The sequence below is a fragment of the Arvicola amphibius genome, chromosome 2 (genome assembly GCF_903992535.2).
Source record: "Arvicola amphibius chromosome 2, mArvAmp1.2, whole genome shotgun sequence".
Taxonomy (NCBI): Eukaryota; Metazoa; Chordata; class Mammalia; order Rodentia; family Cricetidae; genus Arvicola; species Arvicola amphibius.
In genome coordinates, this window is record NC_052048.2 from 113,755,288 (window position 1) to 113,781,593 (window position 26,306).

The following is a 26,306-nucleotide window of genomic DNA, read 5'->3' on the forward strand; positions in this document are numbered from 1 at the left end:
AAAGTGTTCTTTGTAATTAAGAAAGTTATTCGGGGGCCTTGGTGAGCGAGAGGAATCAGAGAAAGGTGTACTCATGGAGCATGTGGGGACAGCATCCGGTCCCTCAGCTGTGGTCCTAAAGGCAAGGACATGACTGGGCATGAGCAAGTGGGGGAGGAGCCTCAGAGCAGCCAAGGGTCATACAGGGAAGGAACATAAAGATGTGCTACCTCACCAGCTTGCTTCTGCCTGCCTCAGATTTGAAATAAGCCTAAGGACCAGAAATCTGGGAAAGGTTACAAAGGGCTCTCCCCTTGGGAACTTCTTTCAAGATCTCACCAACAGGCAAAGCAGACCTTTCAGATAGTCTGCTTGGGAAACTGAACTAAGAGTTCGCCTTGAACATTTCCAATAATATTTAACCTCTTTCTGCATGCTGTTAAAATATTTTGAATTTCAGGCTGGAGATATGGCTCAGTGAGTAAGGGCACCAGTTGCCCTTATAAGAGGACCAAGATTCGGTTCTCATCACCCACACGGTGACTCACAGACGCCCATGACTCCAGTTATAGGACATCTAAAGCCCTCTTCTGACTTCTGAGGGCACCATGCACAGACGTATTTGCAAGCAAAACACTCATATGCCTCAGATAAAAACATATCTAAAAGTATTTTTAATATTTTGAATGCTATATGTTCAGAAATGCAAACTATTTTAAAATTAAGTCCCAGAGATTACAGCCATTGGGTGTTACTATGTTTACCTAATAATTGAGCCCTTTCCTGGAATGTATAAATCTCTGCTTCAGACTGGAAAAATAAATTAAACAGAAAACATATTCCCCGAATAAAGGTCAGATGGGCTCTTTGTACCAGGAGTGAGGTTCCACAGCAAGTGTGCTGGGCACCTGGTATTTACTGCAGGCAACTTTCTTCACTCTGTAAAGGCCAATAAGGAGCCCTTAAAGGCCTGAACTGTTTTAACAGATATGTTTATGTTTAGCCGTGTCCTTATTCTGTGAAGAATAAACAACACAAAAAGTGTAAGCATCTCATCTACAAGGCTGTCTGAACAAGAGCTGACCGAGGACGACACCTATAGACACCCTAAGATAACGGGGAAATCTCATGGGGCCTCAACTAGAACACTGAGAGTGGGAGAAACAGTGTTCTCCAGGGAAGAGCCCCATATCAATACCAAAAAGGCGGCATTGAAATCATATACATACAGGTAACTTTAAAATGTATTAATTTTGTTGTTCCATTATTTATTTATTTATTCATTCGTTTGTTTGCTTGTTTTTTGAGACAGAGTATCTTTGGCTGTTCTGGAACTCACTCTGTAGACCAGGCTGGCTTAGAACTCACAGAGATCCACCTGCCTCTGCCTCCTGAGTGCTGGGCTTAAAGGCGTGCACCACCACTGTTCAGCTAGGCACTCTTAATCAAAATTAAGAGTCTGCCAGGCTGGTCTGTAATTGCAGGATTTAGGAGGCTGGTAGGTTAGGGTAGACATATTGAAGACTTGCTTATAAGATAGATAGATAGATAGATGGATAGATAGATAGATAGATAGATAGATAGATAGATAGATAGATAGATAGATAAAATATAATATAAGTAAGCAAGTCTGGCGGTGGTATTGGCGCATGTCTATAAAAAATAAATAAAATATAAATAAATAAGCACCCTGGGCAGTGGTGGCGCACACCTCTAATCCCAGCACTTGGGAGGCAGAGGCAGGTTAATGTCAGAGTTCAAGGCTAACCTGCTCCTGGTCTACAGAGGGAGTTCCAAGACAGGGCTATACAGAGACACTCTGTCTCAAGAAACCAAAATAAGTAAATAAATAGTTAGGTAGATAAATAAATGAAATTAAATAACTATATTAACCATATATAGGAATTAAGCCCTAGCTGGAAAAAGCCTTCTTGGTAGAGGGCAAAACAAACTTGGCATGGCTGGGAAATGGTGGCGCACACTTTTAATCCCAGCACTTGGGAGGCAGAAGCACGCAGATCTCTGTGAGTGCAAGGCCAGTCTGGTCTACAAAGTGAGTTCCAGGACAGCCAGTACTATTACACAGAGTAACCCTGTCTTGAAAAACCAACAAAACAAAACAAAAAGACCTTGGCAGCCTGGGAAGGAGAAACCTCCTCGACAAGTGGGGAAAATAGAGTGGTCACAATCAGGTTTCAATCAGATCCTCTGTCGGCTCTGCTTTGGGGGTCATCTCTTTCACTTTATAAATTTATTTAAAGGTTTATTTATTGTATTTATGTGCACAGCATGCTCGACTGCACACACCTACACGTGTTTATGTGGCCCACATGCACATATGTGCCAGAGCCCTGGAGGTTAGAAGAGGGCACCTAATTCCCTGGAACCAGAGCTACCCGTAGCTGTAAATTGATGTATAGGTCCTTAGCAAGAGCAGTAAGTGCTCTCAACTGCGAGATAACTCCTCATTTGGAGCTATCTCTTTCCATTCATGAGTCCCTTTTTCCTCTGACTTGGCTCCCGTAAAGACCAGGCTAACAAAAATAACAGGCCCTTCTGGATTTGACAAGTCTCCATCTTACAAGCCTGCCCCCTGTTCTCATATAAATATTAAACTTAGTTTCAAAGTTGTACGTGGTGGCACACGTCTTTAAACCTAGCTGGGGGGGAGGGTGGTATTAGAAACAGATGGATCTCTGGGCATTCAAGGACAGCCTAGTCTGTGTTTCAAGTTCTAGGCCAGCCAGAGTTAGGTGGTGAGACCCTGTCTCAAAAACAAACAAACAAACAAACAAAACAAGCAAACAAACAAAAGCCTTACTTTCATACTTACTGATTTTTTTATAAAAACAATACATTTACTTAACTTAAAATAAAACTGTTAGTTTTATTTGTCTGTTTTCCTAGTTTCGTTTGTTCATTTCATTTATACTGATTTACAAAGAAATAACCAGGCGCTACTAAGATCCAAGAAAACCAAAGACAATAATAAGTACAGCTGGGCTGGGGATGTGGTTCTGTTGGTAGGTGTCCCTGATTTGGTCCCAAGAACCACACAAACTGGACACGCTGGAACACATCTGTAATCTCAGCACTTGGAAGCCAAAAGGCGAAAGGACCAAGAGTTCATTATCATTGTTGGCTGCACAGTGAGTTCAAAGGCAGCCCAGGCTACATAAAACCCTAAGCAATCGTTACTCACTCACGAATCAGGAAGGCCATTTACAGTCACAAATTTTTACTCAAACTGTATTTACGAGGGCTGGAGACAAGGGAAGAAAGAAGGTACATTCCCGGTATGTGGAACTATCACCACAATTTTTAATCAGAGCCATATTTTGTGATGAATATTAGTATGCTCTTTTTACTAGAAAGGAGACTTCCTCAGTGAAGTGCTACAATTAGGTCAGACCACCAATTAGGGACACAGACAACAGTTGAACCAGGTCTGTCTGTCTGTCTTCAAGATCCATGTATTCTGAGCCGGAGAGATGGCTCAGTGGTTAAGACTACTAACTGCTCTCCCAGAGGGCCAGAGTTCAATTCCCAGCAGCTACAGGGTAGCTCACAACCATCTGTAATGAGGTTTGGTGCCCTCTTCTGGCCTACAGGCACACATGCAGACAGAACACAGTATACAGGTAATAATAATAAATCTTCAGGAAAAAAGAATATCCATTTTTCCTACTTCATTTTACTGTCAAAGTCATCTCTGTCACTGAAATTGGTGTTTCACCTGGCAGCTCAGCGTCTATACCTACAGACAGGAGGCTAGGCGGGAAAGACGCACAAACAGGAAGCTGGCAGCTCAGCGTCTATACCATACAAGGCAGTAGCCTAGGTGGGAGACAGTAATCCAGTGCAAGACATCAGAGAGGACACAAGAGGTCGGAGTTGAGAGATGCCTGTAGGTCTTAGAAGGGGCAGTTTGAAAGGGTGCTCGTTAGTCAAGACACCGAGAACTTCTGGCTGTACTGTTCACGCTACTCCAGTTTAAATAACAAGCTATATTTTAAAACAAAGATGTGCTCAATTTCACGTTAGACATTCATTAAAATAAGTCACATAAGAAAGTTGATCTGTATCAGGAGGGAAACACCCTGTGAAGAGGCTTGGCCCTGTAAATGAGGTTTGTAATGTCTGGCGAGCCCTGCTTCCCTCTTGTTAGGACAAGGCTGATTTCCTGGTCCCACTCACTCCCAAATCACACACTGGGGCGCTAAAAGTCGTCCGCCTTGATGAGTATCTCTGTTTACTTTCTAACTAAGGGTTTTAACGAAGGCTATTAGAACATAGGGAGGTGTTTAATCTGTCCATCTGTTTGTTTTTAGAACTCTGACTCCTTTCATTTGTGGTCCTCAGTAAGTAGTAGCTGGAAGGGTTTTACTTATACAAAAAGATCAGCTCCCTAATTGTCAATTTCCGTAAGTTTCTAGTGCCTGTCCCGGGTTGTCTTGAAATGGGGGAGGGGAAGTTATCAGGATGAACAGAGAATCCCTGATGCTTGAAGTCTAGGTTGCTGCCTTTTTTCAGTTCTTACCCTCATCCTCCTCCCTGCCCTCACCCCTCCTCTGAATTTTCAGAAGGAGCCTTGAAAGAAAAGACCTGTGTCACACTGAGTAGCCAGTCACACAAAATAGGCAGCAGTAGCTAGACTACAGGGTGACTGAAGAGATTGACTCAAGACTTGTGGGAGGGAGTCTTGGGAAAAGGAATATTCCGGCACCCCTTCAACCCAATATCCACTAAATGGCTGAGGACATTTTCTGTAGATAGAAAGTGTGTAGCTCTTTATGGTTAAAATAAAGACTCTATTACCCTCACCGAGTGTAGTAATATTCCCGTTGCTCTGGAATAGTCTCTCATCTCACACATTTTCTTTCATTGCATTAGCAATCGTTACTCACTCACGAATCAGGAAGGCCATTTACAGTCGCAAATTTTTACTCAAACTGTATTTACGAGGGCTGGAGACATGGTTCAGTGGTTAAAAGCACTAGCTGCTCTTGTAGAGGACACAGGTTCAATTCCCAACTCCCACATGGCTGCTTACAACCGGCTGCAACTCTGGGTTTAGGGGATATGACACTCTCTTCTGACATATGCAGGTATCAGAAATGCACATGGTGCACAAACATACATGCAAGTAAAACACTCATCCACATAAAATAATATATACATACATATGTTTTGCTAGTTTTCCTGTCATGAAAACAATTCTAACTTCTTCAAAGTTCTTATTCTTTCTCGATTTTTCTTTGGGGAGTTTGTGAGCTGGGAAACCTCCTAAAAGACATTCCCACCGTTTTCAAATGCAGAAAATAAGCCAGGTGTGGTACACACCTGCAATTCCAGCACTTGGAAGTGGAGGAAGGAGAAGCAGGAGCTCAAAGGCTACATAAGACCCTGACCCAAAAGACAGAGAGATAGAGCCAAGAAGGTGACTTGGCCAGCGTCTTGGTTACTGTTCTATCACTGTGAAGAGACACCATGACCAAGGCAACTCTTATGAAAGAAAGCATGTAAATGGGACTAGTTCATGGTTTCAGAAGTTTAGTCCATTATCAGCATTGTGGGAGCACAAAGGCAGGCAGGCACTGAAGCAGTGGCCGAGACACATTCATAGCGTGGGGGTTGGGGGAAGCATGGACTTTTGGAAGGGATAAAGAGAGGCGTGGGCTTTTGGATGGTCACAACCCACCCCCCAGTGACACACTTCCTCCAACAAGGACCTCCTAATCCTTATAATCAAAGAGTTTCACTCTCTAGTAACTAAGCACTCGATTGTATGAGCCCATGGGGGCCATTCACTTGCAAACCTGACAAACCTGACAACCTGAGTTCAATCTCCAGAGCCCAGAGTGAAAGGAGAGAGCCAGAGCCCAAAAGTTATCCTCTGACTTCCACATACACTTGCAGACAAGCATGCACGCACATGTGCACACACATACACCACATCATACAATACAACACACACCATACACACAACACACCGTACACACAATACACACTATACACACAACACACACCATAATACAACACACACACAACACACCCGGCACACACAATCATACACACACACTGCTAATAATAAATTAAGTAAATACAAAAAAAGACAAAAATAACCCATCCTCCCCCCAAAATTTGAAATTTGTAGTAAAGTTGCCAACCCCAACCTACAACCACCTTTTCTCCCACCTCACTTCCCTGAGGAATGAACACACCTGAGTCCATTTCTAAGGAGAAGCCTGGTACCATTTTATTGGTATGAACTGACAAACGCCTACATTTAAACTGAATCTTGCAAGTCAGAGTCTTCAGCTCTAAAACAACATCTTGGGACTCCTGTCAGGTGAGCCAGAAGAGAGTGAGGTATGGCCTCAAGTGGAGTGGTACCAACAGCCAAAGTGTACTTAAGTCTACCTACCCTTCCCCACGCCAGAACCACACTGGATAGCCAGAGCCATAGGACTGAAAGCAGAGAGGGTCAAGAAGAGGAGGCCATCTCACCTTGCTAGCTCCTGTCTCTAGATTTGCTGTGTGTGAGTGTGTGTGTGTGTGTGTGTGTGTGTGTGTGTATGTGTGTGTGTGTGTATGACAGAAAGAGAGAGAGACAGAGACAGACAGACAGAGAGAGAGAGAGAAAGAGAGAGAGAATGTAATTAATTTCATAAAAAGACTATGAAGGAACTTAAAAATTGAAATAATGCCTTTGCATTATGAGATGACCTAAGCCTGTGGTGGCCAGGAAAGAAAAAAAAGTGAAATGTATTCCACAGCTCATGTGTTTAAACATTCGGTTCTTTAGTGGTGTTGATGTGTTAGAAGGTTATGGAAACTTTAGAAGATGGGGCCATTTAGGAAATGAATTAATAGGATTGGGCCCTGAGGTTATATAACCCTGCTCCTCTTTCTGTCTGTTTTCTTTATCCTGACTGCAGACTGTGACCAGTGTGACCTCTCTCTTACTAGCTACCATTACTCTACTGGCTGTTTCCCTGTATCCCTTTATCTTAGTTTGTAACATGAGGGCTTTCTCATTGGGATTTCTGTCCTGCCCAGTTCCCACAGCTGGCAGGTCCCAAAGGAAATCACACAGAGGAGTCCATAAGTTATAAACTGATTGGCCCATTAGCTCAGGCTTTGTGTTAGCTCTTTTTAATTTTTTTTAAGATTTATTTTATTTTATGTATATGAGTACTCTATCTGATTGTGCACTCATCAGAAGAGGGCATCAGATCCCACTATAGTTGGTTGTAAGCCACCATGAGGTTGCTGGAAATTGAACTCAGGATCTTTTGGAAGAACAGCCAGTGCTCTTAACCTCTGAGCCATCTCTCCAGCCCCCTGTATTAGCTCTTATAACTTATATTAACCCATTATTTTTATCTATGTTAGCCACATGGCTCAGTACCTTTTTCAGCAGGGTAGGTCACATCCTGTTTCTTCCACGGTCTGGGCAGGACTATGGAAAGAGCTTCCTTTTTCCCAGAATACTCCTGTTCTCATTGCCTCACCTCTACTTCCTGTCTGGTTTTCCTGCCTATACTTCCTGCCTGGCCACCGGCCAATCAGCGTTTATTTAAGATATGATTGACAGAATACAGACAATTCTCCCATACCACTTCCCCCTCTTTTTTTTTAAACAAAGGAAAATATCCATAGTCCATTTTGGGGGAATGTGGGTGTAGTATTTCAGGCTACTTCCTGCTGGTTGGGGGTGCTGATAATCTTATGGGGACCTAAAGAAAATTTAGAATTATGATCAAGTCCTGACTGAAGTATCCTGTGAGGCTTGATCATCTCAGGTAGCAGTCTTGAATCTGTTCTGGATGTAGAACTCTGATATCCGGGCCATCTGTTCCAACCAGAGATTCTCAGGTGGTCTTCCTTGATCAAACCTGATTTTTCTTAATTCAGAATGAATCCACAGCTTCTCGTTTCCTATGGAAACAAAAGCAAAATCTCTTCTCCAAAGTAACATACCTTTTGACTTCAATTTTGAAGTCAATATATTTTCAAAATACTTATCTTGGATTAATTCAGCAGCATTTATAAGCAAATATCTTTTAGCTGCTGTTGCTCTTTCCTCGGCATTCAAACAATTCAAAGAGAGCATAATAACATACAGTATCAAGATTCTCTGTGTGTTTTCCATCTTTATGTGTCTTTATTTTAACCTCTATTTCTTTTATTTTTAATTTTTGGCTTTTTGAGACAGGGTTTCTGTATATCTTTGTCCTGGAATAACTCTATAGACCAGGCTGTCCTTGAACCCACAGAGATCCACCTGTCTCTGCCTCCTAAGTGCTAGGAGTAAAGGCATGTGCCACCACACCATGAACTCACAGAGGTCAGTCTACCTCTGTCTCCCAAGTGTTGGGATTAAAGGTGTGTACCACCACACCCAACTACTCTCTTTCTTTCTTTTTTATTTTAAGGACTTTGACCTTTTTCTTTTCTCTCCCAAGCCAGCATATATTTTTAACACACAGTAAACCATTTAGAGGTTTTTTTCTTTGAATCTCTCTTTACTGTATAATCTCTCTTTTTCTGACTACATGAGTCTTTAATTTACCAAGCAATATGGGTAGGATTAAAGCCGTGGCTTTGATGGCTGGATCCAGCCCATTCCTTAGCTTTATGAGATTCCAGGCTCATGGTAGAGGTACCAGCCAGAGCCATGTTTATTGCCACAACTCTATGGCATTTCAAGGTCCCTGCCAGCAAGCAAGCTGCAGCATTCTGCTCACAAACCACATTCAAATGCTCCATAGTCAGACTGCCTGACTGAAAGAGTCAGAGTTTGTACTGGCAGGATGGCCCAGAAAGCCGGCATTTTAAAATGGCATAGCTTTTTTCCTGCTACAGCTGAAAATCAAAAAGCATGTGGTCAGCTTTTCATCAACACCATTTAAGTGTTTCATGGCAGGACCTTTTAAAAGAGCTGCAAGGTTTTGCAGCTAAAGCTGAGTCAGGAAGCCTCTCTTAAATGAGAGTGCTTGCTTGCCTCTAGCAAGCAGAGCAGACCTGAGAAATTGCTGCTACCAAGAAACCATGCTTTACTCTACTCTTTTCTGCCCAGAATTACTTCCCAAGCTCTGTCAGGTTTTATGTGGATGCAGTTGCCCCACGTTGGGCACCATTATGTAACATGAGGGCCTGCTCGTTGGGGTTTCTGTCCTGCCCAGTTCCCACAGCCAGCAAGTCCCAAAGAAAATCACATAGAGGCCTCCATAAGTTATAAACTGATTGGCCCATTAGCTCAGGCTTTGTATTAGCTCTTATAACTTATATTAACCCATTATTCTTATCTATGTTAGCCACATAGCTCAGTACCTTTTTAGCGGTGTAGGTCACATCCTGTTTCTTCCATGGTCTGGGCAGGATTGTAGAAAGAGCTTCCTTCTTCCCAGAATACTCCTGTTCTCATTGCCTCACCTCTACTTCCTGTCTGGTTTTCCCGCCTATATTTCCTGCCTGGCTACCAGCCAGTCAGCGTTTATTTAAGATATGATTGACAGAATACAGACAATTCTCCCATACCATTAGTTAAGTTTCTATTGCTACAGGGAAACACCATGATCAGAAGCAACTTGAGGAGGAGAGTGCCATACAATTTTATGGAGGCATTTTTTTCCACCAAGGTCAAATTGTTATAAAACTAAACAGCACATCTTTCTTAAGCCATGAGTCAAAAGAAACCATTTCTTAAAGTTGACTTTGTGCTGGGCAGTGGTGGCTCATGCCTTTAATCCCAGCACTCAAGAAGCAGATGCAAGCAGATCTCTGTGAGTTTGAAGTCAACTTAGTCTACAGAGCAAGTTCTAGGACAGGCTCCAAAGCTACAGATAAATTTTGTTTTGAAAAAAAAGTTGCCTTTGTCAAGTAGTCTGTGACAATAGGAAAAATAACTAATACAGGAAGTCAGCTATGTTCTTACTGAATATATAGTGTCACAGGTAATCCCATGGTGAGAAATGCAAACTGAATTTAAGTTGACAAATAAACTAGGGAACAGTCATGTTCTCATAGGCACCCTGTAAAGCAGTAGTGAGATGTCTCTCCCTTTCCCCATGGATGCTAAGGGCGGCCATCATCCTCGATGTCGCTCCCTTTCCCCATGGATGCTAAGGGTGGCCACCATCCTCGATGTCTCTCCCTTTCCCCATGGATGCTAAGGGTGGCCACCATCCTCGATGTCTCTCTCTTTTCTCATGGATGCTAAGGGAAGCCATCATCCTTGATGGCTAACATTAGAAGGCTCTTACATGGGTTCTAGAATGGCATTTCTCTATTATTGTAGAAATTGCTTCTACTTTTACATTTATGAGACATGAGATCTTGGTAGATTACTAATCATGAAAGTAGTAAAAATGCTGTTCTGATGGAAGGAGACTCAGTGGTCCATGTGGGACCACACACCCACAGTCATTTGAGGGTGAGCCATCTGCTGAGACTGGAAAAGCAAAAAGCAATGCCAGTAGATGCTTCAAATTCTTAGAGTTTGGTTTACAATAGGAATTACAATTCCTATTGTTTACAATAGGAATTCAACTCTGGATTGACTTCTGGGAATTTACCAATGGGAAAAGCTTTTATGTTGTTCAATTCTCAGACATTTTTGTTGTTGTTGTTTTATTTGGACTTTTGAAAGTATTTTTCTCTGCTGACCAATTTTGGAAACTATGATTAGATGTTATTTCAAATGGGAAACAGAGAGTGAGGATTTCTTCCAGGGTGCAGGATAGCCTTGAAGTTGAGTTGATTAATGACCTATTAAGTCATAATGATCCACTATAGAATATCTTCAGAAGGATGGTTTAACTGCATATAGCATTTGTCCTGGGAAGTTACAGCAAGAACCAATGGTAACCACCTAGGAGCTGTTAATCTCTCTTAGTTGGACAGTCCTCTGTGACCAGGACTTAGTCAAACTCAGATGTCAAAAATAATGGAGACCAGGAAGGTTGATGTGAATGCTCAACATTTCTGCCAAAGCACATGAAACAGAAAATGTTCATCCAAACCCCAGTAACTCTTCTACTCTCTTGCTAGAAAGAGAAAGAGGCTAGTCTGGTATCTGGGTTACATTTTGTTGCTGTGATGAAGATATCATGACCAACAGCAACTTGGGAAAGAAGGCTTGCACAACCCAATCACTGTCTACCACTGACAGAAATCAGGGCAGGAACCTAGAGGCAGGAGCTGAAGAGGCCATGGACGGGTGCTGCTTACTGGCTTGCTCCATGGCTTGCTCAGTTTGCTTTTTTATACAACCTAGGCCTCCTGCCTAGGATGGCACTACCCACTATTGACTGTGCATTCCCACAAGAAAATGCCCCACAGACATTTTTACAGTTAGTTGGATGGAGAAATCTCAGGCTAGAGGGCATCAAGTTGACAAAAGCTGGCACATCTGGTCAGAGACACTGGGTGCAATTTCCTAGAGGGAGTGAGAAGAATATTGAAAGGCATCTCTTTTAGTGCTTTCAGTAGGAACAAGCTGGTTCTCTCTCTCTCTCTCTCTCTCTCTCTCTCTCTCTCTCTCTCTCTCTCTCTCTCTCTCTCTCTCTCTCTCTCTCTCTGTATGTGTGTGTATGTGAGACAGTACAGGTGGAGGTCAGAGGACTTATAGAAGTTGGTTTTCTCCTGTACCATGTGAGTCCTGGGGACTGAATTTAGGTCCTCAGCCTAAAAGCCATATCACTGATCCCATGCCTTTGAATAGTTCCAACTGTTGATGGAAGTTTCTGTCCTACAGAAACTGGTTTCTGGTCCTACAGCATTCAGTCCCAAATAAACACATAGAGGCTTATATTCATTATAAACTGTTTGGCCTATAGCTCAGGCTTATTACTAACTAGCTCTTACACTTTAAATTAACCCATAATTCATATTTATGTTTAGTCATGTGGTTTGGTGCCTTTTCTCAGTCTGCAACTTTAAATCTTCTTTTGTTTACTTGCCAGACTGCACAGTTCTCTTATCTTTCCACTCTACATCTTTCTGCATAGACCTAGATAAGTGAGGAGGATTAACCAGGACACTGCCTGAATGCTATTCTACCTTGAATTTTTCTCCACTAAACAAGTTAGTCCATTACTTTTTCTTTTTTCTTTTTTGTTTTTATTTTGAGACAGGGCCTCTCTACACAGTACTGAACATCCTGGAACTCACTATATAGTCAAGGCTGGCCTTGAACTCACAGAGATCCACATTCCTCTGACACTCAAGTGCTCAGATTAAAGGTGTGTGCCACCACACCTGGCTTTAGTCCATTTCTTTTGAATCCAACCTCACTCAAAACTTCAGAACATGGGCAGAGCACAGAAAGAATCTTTGTCAGAATGTGACATGATGGCTTCTAATCTAATTCCCAACAGAGCCCTTATCTCCACCCCCGAAACCTCATGAGCTGTGTCTCTACTAGTTTCATTTCTCTAGAGCAGTGGTTCTCAGCCTTCCTAACACTGCAACTCTTTAATTCAGTTCCTAATGTTCTGGTGACTCCAACCATAAAATTATTTTCATTGCTACTTCATAACTGTAATTTTGTTATTGTTATGAATTGTAATGCAAATATCTGTGTTTTCTAATGGTCTTTTCCAACCCCATGTAGAAGGGTTCTTTGACCCAAAGGGGTCGCAACCCACAAGTTGAGAACCACTGCTCTAGGAATTCTGTCTTCCAAATTCCCACCTGTGTGTTCCAGGACTTCTGAAGACCATAGCACCAAACTCTCTGTATCCCTCCCTCAAACAGATGCAAAGGCCTAAAATCCATAGTGATCTCTATCACTGTAACTCCCGACTCCTGCTGCTGCTGCTGCTGCTGCTGCTGCTGCTGCTGCTGCTGCTTCTTCTTCTTCTTCTTCTTCTTCTTCTTCTTCTTCTTCTTCTTCTTCTTCTTCTTCTTCTTCTTCTTCTTCCTTCTTCTTCTCCTCCTCTTCTTCCTCCTCCTCCTCCTCCTCTTCTTTTTCTTCTTCTTAAAAAAAGATTTACTTATTATGTTTACAACATTCTGCCTCCATGTGTGCTCGCATGCCAAAAGAGGGCACCAGATCCCATTACAGATGGTTGTGAGCCACCATGTGGTTGCTGAGAGTTGAACTCAGGACCTCTGGAAGAGCAGCCAATGCTCTTAACCACTGAGGCATCTCTTCAGTCCCCCTGGTACTACTTCTTTATATTAGTTCCTTCAAATACCTGGCAGACACAATTTAAGAAATGATGGAGGAGAGTCATCTGTCTATGTGTTACTTTCATTGGTTAATAAAGAAACTATCTTGGCCCTTTGATAAGACAGAAAATTAGGTAGGCTCAGAAGTTAAGAGCAGTGATTGCTCTTCCAGAGGACTGGAGTTCAATTCCCAGCAACCACACTGTAACTCACAACCATCTAGAATGAGATCTGGTGCCCTCTTCTGGCCTGCAGGCATACATGCAGGCAGAACACTGTATACATAATAAATAACTTTAAAAAAACACAAATGCACATGTACAATAAACAAATAAATAAAATACTTTTTTTGTTTTATTTTTTATTTTTTTATTTTTTTTGGTTTTTAGAGACAGGGTTTCCCTGTAGTTTCTAGAGCCTGTCCTGGATCTAGCTCTTGTAGACCAACCAGGCTGGCCTCAAACTCAGAGATCCGCCTGCCTCTGCCTCCCGAGTGCTGGGATTAAAGGCGTGCACCACCACCGCCCAGCAATAAAATACATTTTAAAAATTCTTATAACATTAATTTTCTAGTCACCTTTCCTTACAAGAACATACCTACTCCCTTATGTTCCTTCCCCCCATGTACATGTCATCTTTTTTGTTTGGTTGGTGTTTGTTTGTTTGTTTGTTTTTCGAGATGGTTTCTCTGTAGCTTTTGGAGCCTGTCCTGGAACTAGCTCTTGTAGACCAGGTTGACCTCAAAGTCACAGAGATCTGCCTGTCTCTGCCTCCTGCTGGGATTAAAGTTGTGCATCACCACTGCCCAGCTGTACACATAATCTTAACACTGATCAGGTAATGTGTGAAGTAAACTCACCCTCAGCAGCAATGACAATAATGACTAACCAGAGACTGAACGTCTACTATGCATTAGGCACTGCTTGAAGCACACTCTTTTTAAATAAACACTAATTTCTTTAGTCCTTGTGATAATCCTGCACAATGAGAACTATTATCATAACTCCCCACCCTCATTTTACAAATGTAGAAACAAGCCCAGAGAGGCCAAGGGATTTGCCCAAAGTCATCCAGCCAGTGATTGCACTTCTGTGACTTTGTCCCTTTAGTTTCTGTCACCTCTCAGGCCTTCTATAGGACAACTTCCATACAGAACGTTGTCCTAGTCTTCTCAACATTGAGAAACTGGATTCTCCCTTTTAAAAGCAAAATATAAAGATGTATAAATATGGACCACAATCCACCCTAAATCTTGAACATAATTTATTTCTCATACTGTCCTGGCTACATTATTCTCTGGGGAAGGGTATTGGAGTTATTCTGCAAATCTTTAAAGATGACCTCTAGAGTAAGTATAGCTGGATGGAGGTCACCAGGTTTTTCCATGTAGATAGACACTTAAAGCCTTGTTCCAAGTTCATTTTTACTACCCAATAAAGGACTATCTGAGCACGTACTAAAGAATGACTTTCTGAAGCTTAGTGAAATAAGTCATTCATACTCCAACACAGATATCTTAGTGCTGGTTATTCCTGTAGGGAAACTATATTCAGATCAAACTAATTTCTTCAATGACATAAAAGGAGCGAGAGGCTTTGGGGTGTCTTATGTAACCAACCGAGTGCTGATGGCTCGGGACTTGATGGCAGCTGACAGGGAAAGGGAAGCTGAATCTTAAAAACAGTAGAAATTATAATTTAAAAATTATAATAAATATCACCTGCCAGGTATTAAAATGATTAAAGGGCTTATTTTTCTACACTCCTATTGTGAGAGGTTTCATAAGAAAATAATTTTAAGTATGTTTACCTGTTAAACACTAGTAATTAGCTGAGAAAAACAAACACAAATGTTCTTGAAGAAGGAGTGGACCCTGAGGGAATTCAGTCCTCTGAGATCATACTAAGTGCTACTGAAGTAATCTTGAAGACTGCTACCCCGGATGAAAACCCCCTTCACATTGTCCTCTCTTTCCCGCCACCTAATAACAGTGTCTGGAAAAACAAAACCAAAAGTAAACCAAACAAACAAACACCCCAGGGGGTTTGGTTCAGTAGGTAAGAGAGTTGAGGAAAATGAGAACCTGAATTTGAATCCCAGCACCCATGTAAATACATGGGTTCACGCCATGTACCCACATGTAGCCCTACTGCCATGGGAGGCACCACCAGCGTGGGAGACCCTGCCTCAAAGGGAAAGACGCGGCGGAAAAGCAGGCCACCTGATAGCTTCCTGAGGCCTTTGTGTGTGAGCACGCTGGAGCACAGCATACCTGCCTATACACCACCCACACAAAACAGGGTGTAGCTCACAGTGGTCTTGAACTCACAACAATCCTCTCACCTCAGCTTCCTGAGTGGTGAGATTACAGGTGTGAGCTAGCATGCCCAACTCATTGACAACTTCTATGGCAACTGTCAGGATCAGTTGCTAATCTACGCGGGCCTGGCGATGGATGAAAACCCTCTGGAATGTTTTAGGTTTTCATGAGAACCATTAGATGTTTGTAATAGCTGTGGATGGAGGACACTGGACTGGCAGACAGTGGGTTTGTTGCTGAGTAGTTAATGGGGTCTGGTTTGGTCACCTCATGTCTCTGGACTTCAGTTTCACAGTCTGTCGGATACAGAAATGAGATGAAACGGTCTCCAAAGCCCACCCTAAAAACTCCGAGCTCCACAATTTTAAGATAGTTTTGAACACTGGTGTACAAACAAGACTTAATGCCATGAAATAAACTAAAAATATGTCTAAACCAGTGACATGGGAATAGATACTTTAAAAACTATTTCCCAAAAGATCCATCATTGCTAAGCTAGTTTCTCTCTCACGGTTCATCATTTCAGCTAGGAAACGGAGCAGAGCAAACGCCATCTCATGGAGGAAGAGGTGCCAGTGCTGTCAGTACTGCGAAGCTTCAGGCAGGAAGGATGTAAGTTCAAGGCCAGCCTGAACTACAATATAGATCATATCTTAAAAAAAAAAAAGAAAAAAAAAACAAATCTAGTACACAAGGACTGTTTCCAAAAGAAAAGATCCATCCTTTGTCGCTCAGGAAGATGAGGAAAAGAAGGCAGGGAGCCAGGGGAGAACTAAGAGCTAATTCACTTTTCTTGCCCTCTCATGGTGGAAAGATAAGTTGGAAGTAAGTAGCTGACAGATGCACATACATATGGATATTCAAGAAGCCTAAGATAAAGGGTTGCTTTTCTGGGCATGCCTGCAAAAGGCCAAGGCCTCTTCGAGTGCACTATCAGCCTTAAAGCGTGTTCAACATGATGCAGGGAGAACAATGCAATGTTGGAAGAGGTGGCTCCAGAAGCACAAAGCAAGCCTCCTGCCTCATCAAGGCATGGGGTATTTGAGAAGTCCAGAAGTGATGATGTGTTTCAGCAAGAAGACAAAGTGCCTCTGAGGATGACCAGATCCATGAAGCCTTGAGTTCAATACAGACCCTGTAGTGTGTGTGTGGGGGGGGGAGTGACAAACACCTCCAAATGAATTACAGTGAAAGGAAATTGCATAATATCTCAAAACTGATAGAAACTATCAGTTTTACCTTTGGGGTTGGCAGTCCTGAAGCACAGTAGGGGCCACACTAGAGAACAGTAATACATGGTGTGGCACTTGGGGCATAGACATCCATCCTTTCCTCCTGCCGTGTAAACCTCCCTATTCCTCAATCACTGTTTATTAGAAAACAGAGTTCCTGGTTGAGCAGTATATGGCACATGCCCTTAGTATTTGGGAGACAGAAATAGACAGATCTTTTTGAGTTCAGGACCAGCCTGGTTTTACAAAGTAAGTTCCAGGTCATCCAAGAGCCTGCCTGGAAGGAAGGAGAGGTGTTTCTTTTCTTTTTTGTTTGTTTTGTTTTACCAGACAGGGTTTCTCAGTAGCTATGGAGCCAGTCCTGGAATTTGCTCTGTAAACTCACAGAGATCTGCCTGCCTCTGCCTCCCAAGTGCTGGGATTTAATAGCATGCATTACCACCATCCGGCTACAAATTTTTAAAGTTATCAGGATATGGACACAATTATGCTATTTTCCCACACTTTTAAAACTCTACCCTCAATGTTTATTTAAACCTAAAACCAATGTTTATTTTCACCTAGTTAACAACCATAACATTTTTAATGCTTATTTACATATTTACATAGAGATGAACCTTGTTATACATATACAGTTCAAGATGGCCTAGAAATCGCCATCCTTTTGTTGTAGCCTTCAGAATTCTGAGATTATAGGCATGATCTACTCGTGCATGACTCAAGCCTTTTTTTTTTTTAATTAAAAATTAAGTTTAAGTGTATGGGTGTTTTGTTTGTGTATCTGTGCACCACATACATCCCGGGTGCTTTCAGAGACCAGAAGATACTGACAGATGCCCTGAACTGGAGTTACAGACAGTTGTGAGCTGCTGTGTTGAATGTGGGTCCTCTGGAAGAGCAGTCAGTGCTCTTAAGAAATGAGCCATCTTTCTTCAAGATGTTTTTCAAATAACTGTCTTCACATACAGGTTTTGAAAAGATTGTTCACAAGTCTTTATTTTCCTGACTTAAAAATAGAACATCTCAAAAATCACCATACTCCCCCCCCCAAAGAAAAAAAGAAAAACAATTGTATATTATATGATAAAGTTTTATTTAAATGGCAGGAGAGATGTCTGCTATCCAGAAAGGTGATTTGCCTAGAGTCCCCTAAGAACTCTGGGGCTCACACAGCAGAACACTGGCTTACTGCTCTCCTGGTGCTTCTCTCACAATTCACGTTTTTCCCTCTCGGTCTTGCTTTTATCAAGCTTTGTAATGTCTTATCTATCTTAAGCCTAGAGAGCAATCAATGAAATTCAAGCAGGAAATCACTGAAAGCTCTGAAAAGAAGGGAATCCAGAAGTGAACCGCTAGGTAGCTGTGCTATAACGAATAAATAGCGAGGAGTGCGTTTTCAGCCATCACAGTGGCAGCCAGGGTATAGAAACGCGATTTCCTTGGGGAGAGATTATGCTAACGGGACCAGATACAGATACAAAAGTAATACCTCTTGGGAGTTTCTCTTTTTGAGTGTGTGGGCCTTAAAAAATAAAACAATGAAATAGTCACGATCACAACCTCCACACATTTATTTCTTCCGGAACATTATGTAGACCACTTTTCCAAAAATCAAAGCAAACTAACTGGCCAAGATCTAAAACATTCTGGTTTGGGTTAACAGACACTGGAACCGACTCCAAACTTTAAGCTCGGCGAAAGCACATCTCTAAGGTTTGCAAATACCCCCAGCTGGTTTCATAGGCACAGAACCTGGAGCGCTCCCTACAGCTCAGAGTTAGAACCTACCGAGCACAGAAATCCCGAGTTACCAAAGACTGACTCCCTCACTCCACTTTCCGTTTAAGAAAACCAGGTGAAGGCTGGGGTGGAGGGAGGCTGAAACGGCAAAATGCAAGATTAATCACTTCTCCCAATTACATCAGCAGCCCCCGCCCTTTCTTCCGAGCACCTCCTCTCCTAGAATCTTCGCCTACCCCCTGCTCCATTATATGCCCTGATACCTCCCCATTATCACCCGCCCTGCCACACTCCCCCTTTCCTCTTTCCTCCTCCTCCTCCGCGGGGAAAGGAGGAAACCCGAGAGAGGAAACAGGGCGTTGGAGGAAGGGACTTCGCGATAAGAGAGGAGGCTCCATTGGCCCGGAGGCTGTACGGGCGCTTCCCATTGGTCAGGCCTGGCCGGAATCCCCGCCCCTGGCCCCGCCCCCGCCCCCGCCCTCCCCCGCCGCCCCGCGGCCCTCCCCCGCGCCCCCAGGCCAGCCCCACGGCGGGGAGGGACCGACTGGGTTAGAGTGGAGGCTCCGGCGGTGTCAATGGCTCCTCCTGCCACGGTGCAGCAGCAGCGGCGGCGGCGGCGCTGGAGCTGAGGAGGAAAGGTTCCTTTAAGGAGGAGGAACGACGACGCCTCTTTTTGCCCCTATCTCCTCCCTTTACACTCATTTCCCCTTCGCTGAGGGGGGGGGGCGGAGGAGAGAAGAGGCCGAAGAAAGAGAAAATTCCTCGCAGGGCGCTCTTTCAGGGGGTGTGGGGGGAGGAAGAGGAACGGAGGCGCCCGGCGCCCCCCTCGCGCTCCCGCCCCGCTCTCCCTCTCCGGGATCGCCCGCCCACTCCCCCCGCCGCCGGAGACGCCGCTCGGGAGTCGGCGGGCCCGGCTCGTCTGCTCGGCCGCAGACGCCGCCGCGCTTCGCCTCGGGCTCCCCAGGCGGACGGACGCCCTTTCTTTCTTTCTCTCGCCCGGCCCGTCTTTCTGTCTGCGTCCCTCGCGGCCGCCCCGCCCGGCGGCCTCGGCCTTGCCCGTGCGCCAGGCCTGGCCGACCGGCCTCGCTCGAGCTCCGGCTGTGCCCCCGGCCTCCTCGCGGACCCGGGGGCTCACGCCCGCCCCGGGCCCCCCCGTCCACCCCTGCTCTTTCCCACTCCCCACCCCCTCTTCCCCGGTACCCGGAGCTCGCGGTGAGTGTGAGAGAGTGTGTGTGTGTGAGTGTGTGTGTGTCCCTCCGCCAACGCCGCCACCTCAGCCCGGCAAATGAACTCCGTCCGAGCCGCCAACCGGAGACCCAGGCGAGTGTCGCGGCCGCGCCCGGTGCAGCAACAGCAGCAGCAGCCCCCGCAGCAGCCGCCGCCGCAGCCGCCCCAGCAGCAGCAGCAACAGCAGCCGCCGCAGCCGCCCCAGCAGCCTCCGCCGCAGCCACAGCAGCAGCAGCCTCCGCCGCCGCCACAGCAGCAGCCCCCGCCGCCGCCACCACCGCCTCCGCCGCCGCCTCAGGAGCGGAACAACGCCGGCGAGAGGGGTAAGGCCGCGCTCGGGGCCGGGCAGGCGGGCGGGCGGGGGCGGCGGCGCGCCGGGGGTGGGAGACGGAGGCCGAGCGGAGGCGGGTCCCACCGTGCCGCAGTGTTCGCCTGGGCCCGGCCTGGGCCCGGCCTGGCCCGGCAGGAAAAGCCGCGGCTGCGCGATTCGCCCGGGCTGCGTCTCAGGCCGCGCTTTGTTTGGTTTCGGGGCCGGCACACTCCGTCCCCACCCCTCCTTGGGGCTTCCCGGCTGGCTCACCCACCCCACCGGAGTCTGTTGGCGGCCGGGAGCGGGCAAAGGGTGGGATTTTTCTCCCCCTTTTTGCAGCCTGGCTGGGTCTGGGCTCCCCCTTTCTCGTGGTAGGTGGGGGGACAGCAGGCAGCGTGGGGCGGTGAGGCTTGCTGGGGAACTTGTTTCCCCCTTCTCTGTGGGCTCCCCCTTGCCCTGGAGGAGGGGAAGAGGGGCGCCCGAGTGGTCCGCTGGCTAGGGAACTTGTGTGTCCCTCGCTTCAGGTCATGGGGCAGGGGGAGCAGCGGCTCCATTTCCAACCCCACGATGTTTGCTGCGCAGTTTGCCTTTAGTTACGGAGCCCCTGGGAAGGACCCGTTAAATCAATACCTTTAAATAAATAAATATAGAAGCCATCGGCCATTTCCAGCCCCCTCCCTCGTGTGCAGTGCAGTTACCCTTCCGCTGTGTCGTTCCCCTCATCTGTCCTCTCCACTACACCGTGGTGCTCCCCTCTGTCTCCTGGTGGGTTTGAGCACCCCTGTGGTAGAACCGGCCCCTTGAGATCGTGTGTGTATCCGTATGTAGACTCTCTCGCGCGCGCATGTGTTGTGACCAAGGCCTAGTGAAATGTGTCATTTGGACCCAACTGTGCTGCGCTGTCTGGTAACCACCATTGTCTAAGGGTTGAGGCTCCCGGGGTTGGATTCCTGCTTTAGCAAAAATAATGTTCGGTTTTGCCTGGATGATGTAGTTATCTGGGGAGGTTTGTGAGATGAGAGTTGCACCTTGATCTCCGAACATAACTAGTCGCTCTATTAATGAGCTGCTTGTAGTGGGTGTAAGTAAGCACGGTATTTTTGTGTATGGTTTGTTTAAAGGAGACTTGTTAGGAGACATTTTGCGTGTTTGGTTGGCGGATTAAGGTTAATCTTTCTTGGGTTGCGTTGGTTGTCACACCTCCTTTGATTAAGAAGACTATTAGAATTGTACATTCTTTCCTTAACTGTTTAATTGTATTTGATCGAAATGTTTATCAGGGGTAGGAAATTGTTAGTTTGAAAAACAGTTTAAAAGGTTTGCATTAGTCACTGTTAACTATAGTCTTTGAGAAAGCAGTTTGTTGTATGTTGTTTGAGAGAAGGGGATGTTTCCAGCCAGCTAGAGTGCCTTTGCAACAGGGTTGGTAAAAATGTTTTAGCACTTCTGTGATACGTTTACCAGTTTTCGACAAATTAAAAAAAATGTATCTCATCGTTACCTTTCCGTTAAACTACCAGAGTTCCATCCAAATAATTATCAGGTCTTCTAGAATTGACAGTAGGGAAAACCAGCAAAATTGAAATGTTATGTGAAATGTTAAAGATTCTGTCGTTATGGTAAGCCTTTAAAGATGTCCTGATCTGTTGATAGTAGCAGATCACTTAAAGTGTCAGTCCACTCCCATTGTGTATTTTTAAATGTTTCTTATGCATTCCAGTGTCACCACTTGTTCTAGTTCCAGCTAGTTGAAGTAGACCCTGGGCGTTTTCTTCATTTATTCTAAATTATTAGTTACCAAGGTCTACCTGCGTCTTGGTCATTGATGGTTACATGCCACAGTGTCAGTTTTCTTTTTATTGTTGTGCAAAAACTGACAAAGATGTTTTTGAATTGTGGTTTCATTATACACTTAACCAAATAATAAGTGAAGTGCACTCTGGGGTTGTTGGCTGTGTTGTAGCAAGTAGGAACTGTTGTGGAGGTTCAGTATTCGCATAGAGGGGATAAGGACTTGCTGGTTAGCCTTGGGGAAGAATAGCTGAGTCTTTTCAACAGGCAAATAGATGATCTCAAAATGAATAAAACATTAAGATGAATTAAGATTAAAATAATAAAGATTTTGCTAGACTTGTGCAAAAATAATATTTTTTGAAAGATTAGCATTTTTGTTACATTTTAAATGTGCTCAAAAATTTTAGGATGTATACAGAGTATTTCTAGCTTAAGAGTATCATATTATTAATAGCCATTTAGGAATGTGCTGTAATTAATAATTTTATGAGGAGGGGCAGAAAGATTATTGGATGGATAAAGGAGATTGTCACCAAGCCTGATGACCTACCTGAGTGTCCATGCTGAGACACATGATGGAAGGAGAGGACCAGTTCCCTTAGGTCATTTTCTGACCTTATACCCCGCCATACACATACATGAAATAAATGAATAATAAAGATTAAATGATTTTATAAGGGAATTAAGGAACTAAGGCTAATGTGTTTGTGGTTATTTTTTTAAGTCTTGATGAATATGTAATTCTTACATTATTCTTAGTTATAGTTATATAATAGTGGTTCAGGTAGTAAATCAAAGTGAGAATCACAATTTTTAGACAAATTAGTTCAATTTGTGTATAAAATTGACTTATTTCATATGAAGATGTGCTATAAGCTTTTTACTTCTAATACAGTTATAGACATTTTTTAAACAATTCTTTCAGGTTGTTTTTTAGCTGCTTCTTTATTCACAAGTTAACTATAATAAAAATTCCTTGACTGTGCTATTAAGTATCTATCTACAGTTATGTGTATTTGTCTGTTTTGTCCACATATATACATTTTCTCTTGTATTTAATGACCAGTGTTTGACGTGCAATAGAAATTTGGATGGGATCTTAGTAGGATTATATGCCACTTACCTGGAGGATTTAATAGGCTACACTGGGAGAGGAGTAATCGTCTACACTAACTGAAGCTGTTTGTTTTAGTCTGAAAATTTTTAGTTTGGGATTTCACGTACTACTAAAAACTAGAAGAAAATTTGTGTTCCATGTAGTCACAGTTGGGAAATATATTCCATGATTTAATGAAGTTGGAAAACATTAGGGTTGGATTTTATTTTTTGATTTGTTCATATATTTTATTTGTTTACTTATTTATTTAGAGTCATGGTCTCCTTTGCAGCTCTGACAGGCCTGGAACTCACTACATAGACTGGGCTGGCCTCCTACTCACTTGCCACCACTTCCTGAGTTCTGGGATTAAAGGTGTGCACCACCATGCCAGGCTATAGCTTGTGTTTTTAATTTACTATTTATGGAGTACTCTGTTTAGTGGTTGTATATATAATGTGTAAAGTTCAAATCAGGATAAGCGTCAAATAAACATCGTTTTGAATGTTTATAATTTCTTTCTGACTAAAAACAGTCCTAGCTTTTTTTTTTTGAGGTACATAGTACATTATTGTTTCTGTAGTCCTCCTACTATAATAGTAGAGCACCAGTGCTAAGTTCTCTTTTTACTGTGATAGAGTGCTGCCCCACCTTCCGCATCCTCCCTCCAGCTTTTGTGATTCTGCATCAGTGAGGTCAACTTTTGAAGTTCCACATAGACATCTGTCTTTCTGTGCTTGGCCTGTTTTACTTAACATCACGAAAATGACAGATTTCATCCCTTTCTCTCCCTGAAAAAAGTGTGTGCACATGTGTATGTATGTGCTGGTTCTTCAGTTGCTAGTTCTTAAGTTGTTTGCATCTCCTGACTAAACAGTAAATAAACAGAAATATATTAGTTAATTAGTTAATATATTAAGAAATATATTAATGCAGGTTTAACATACTGAATTCATTTCTTTTGTTTATGCATGCATGTTTACTCTAAAATTCTAGAAAGGTTTAGCTTTTGCAACCTGTCCCAGAGTTCATTCTCTTTATTCTTAGAACCTATTTTTTTACTTTTTCTAGAAATACAAGGAAAACAAATGTGTAGATCTGCTATAAATAGTTTAACTAGTAGTTTTTTAAGATTTATTTAATAACATTTCTCTTTCTGTGTGTGGGTGGGTGTCTGTGTATAGGTTATATACATGTATGGGTGCAGATAAGAGTGTCAGGTCCCTAGGAATAGTTATGAGCCACTTACTTGACAGAAATGGGAACCTAGATCCTGAAGAGAAGAGCAGCAAGTGTTCTTAACAGCTGAGCCATCTCTCTAGCCCTTATTTTTTTAAAAAACAGTCTCTACATGTAGCCCTGGATGGACTGAAACTCATAGCCTGCCTCTAACTCCCCCGCCCAGGGATCAAGAATGTGTGCCACCATGCTCAGTTTCTTAGTTTCCTGTTGCTATCTTAAGGCACTGTGACCAAGGCAGCCTATAAAAGAAAGAGTTTATTTGGGGCTTACAGTTTCAGAGGGTTAGAGTCCATGGCAGTCGTGGTGGTTGATATTGCAGCAGGCAGGGCACTAGAGCAGTAACTGAACACTTATGTCTTGTGCAAACACCCAGCAAAGAGTGCTGACTGGGAATGATGTGGGTGTTAGAAACCTCAAAGCTGGGCCCCCATGGCACACTTCCTCCAACAAGGCCAAACCTCCTCCTCATCCTTCTTAGACAGTTCCACCAACTGGTGACCAAGCATTGAGACTTGAGCCTATGGGTAGGGGAACATTCTAATTAATACGCCCAAACCTGGTTAACCACTTTTTTTTTTTAGATGCTAAAATCATTTTTTAACTGGATACGATTGACCCATCATTGTAGTCCCAGCTGTAGGGAGGCAGACACAGGATCATGATTTGTAGGCTAACCTGGGCTACAAAGCAAGACTCAAAAAATAATTAGTACAAGTGCACAATTTAAAATTCAATTCCCTTTTTTATTAAATATTTTTACATGTAAATGCCTGTGTATGAGGTCGGGGAGTATCAGATCCCCTGGAGAAACAGGCAGCTGTGAACTGCCTGGTGTAGGTGCAGGGATTTGAACAATATGTGTTCTTAACCACTGAGACATCCATCCAGTCTTGATAGTACCTTTTTATATATTCCTCTCCCTACTAAATTCAACTTGGGATCAGTCACTCTTACCAACTTCTCCATCCTGATGTTATTATAAGAGGAGTTGAGTTGTGTAAATATATTTACATAGAAGTTTCTGAAAATAGTAGCAGTTTCTGGTATGTGGGAAAGAGCATGACTGTTTTGGGTGCTGAAAATTTATAAAGCATTACTTAAGAAATATATTAGCTAATATATTAAGAAATATATTAATGCCATATATTAGTAGATGTTGCTATTTATTATCAGAAGTGATTTCTTAACACAAAAATTTAGTGTTTTTACATTTGTATGATAAAGATCTCATCTCTGACTATAGGCTCTGGTCATGTGTGACTGTTTGGGCTTATAGAATTTTACCTTCAGGTTCTTCGTACTGCTTATAGAAGGAACCTCTAAGACCTATTTTTGGATCTAAAATGTGATTTTTCTTTTTTGAGGAATTAAGTGCCCTGGGACACCATTTCCATCTAGTGACATAACCCTCACAAAAGCTCCTGAGAGAAGAGTGTTGTTCTTTAGACTGCTTTCTTAAGGGAGCCTGTTTTCCCAAAGCTTAGAAACTGAGGGAAACAAAATGTTAATGTCATCGTTCTGCTGCTGAGACCTCAAGGCTGTCACTGCAGTACTTTTTTCTTTCTTTGAAGCTCCTTGAAATCCTGGCAAAACCAAGGGAAGGCCTATTAGGTAGTTAAGAACCGCCAGCAGGTGCTGTATAGTTGTGACGGCTGCCTTCCATAACTCAAATTTGGCAGAGTTCATGGTGCATTCTGCAGTATGCTGGGGGAAGGGGACTAGTTTTAAGACCCTAAACCAAAGTCTGAATCCTAAAGTCTCATCTACAAAATGACATAGTACAGAATCTGCATATAAACTTTACATATCCTCCCATAGACAAGAAGTCGTTTCTGGATTGCGCCTTATAATGTAAGTGTTATGAAGACTGTTAAACTGTCTTCTTGGGAATAGTAATAAGGAAAGGCTTATATACATTGCAGTTTCCTCTCCAGATAGTTTTGCTTTGTTGAAACAGGGTCTTTATTATGTTTCTCTTGACTATCATGGAACTTGCTATGTAGGTTAGGCATTTGGGCACTTAATTTTTTTCTTAATGTTGGAAATAGCTTACTGGAGGCCTGGCATGGTAGCATATACTTTTAATGCCAGCAGCACTCAGTAGGCAGGAGCAGGCTGATCTCAGGGTTCCAGGCCAGGCAGGGTTGTATAGTGAGACCCTGTCTTTAAAACAAAAAAAGGAAA

General features: G+C 43.4%; 1 protein-coding gene across 2 annotated transcripts in view; it reads left to right on the top strand.

Annotated features, from left to right (window-relative positions):
- Window positions 1-19,013: 19,013 nt before the first annotated feature.
- Window positions 19,014-26,306, top strand: part of Fbxo11 (F-box protein 11) — a 77,565-nt gene continuing 70,272 nt past the window's right edge. For both annotated transcript variants that reach the window (XM_038318646.2, XM_038318647.2), the window contains exon 1: window positions 19,014-20,003. In XM_038318646.2, coding sequence (XP_038174574.1) covers window positions 19,739-20,003 — 265 coding nt within the window. In that variant the 5' untranslated portion in view covers window positions 19,014-19,738. The remainder of the gene's footprint in view (window positions 20,004-26,306) is intronic.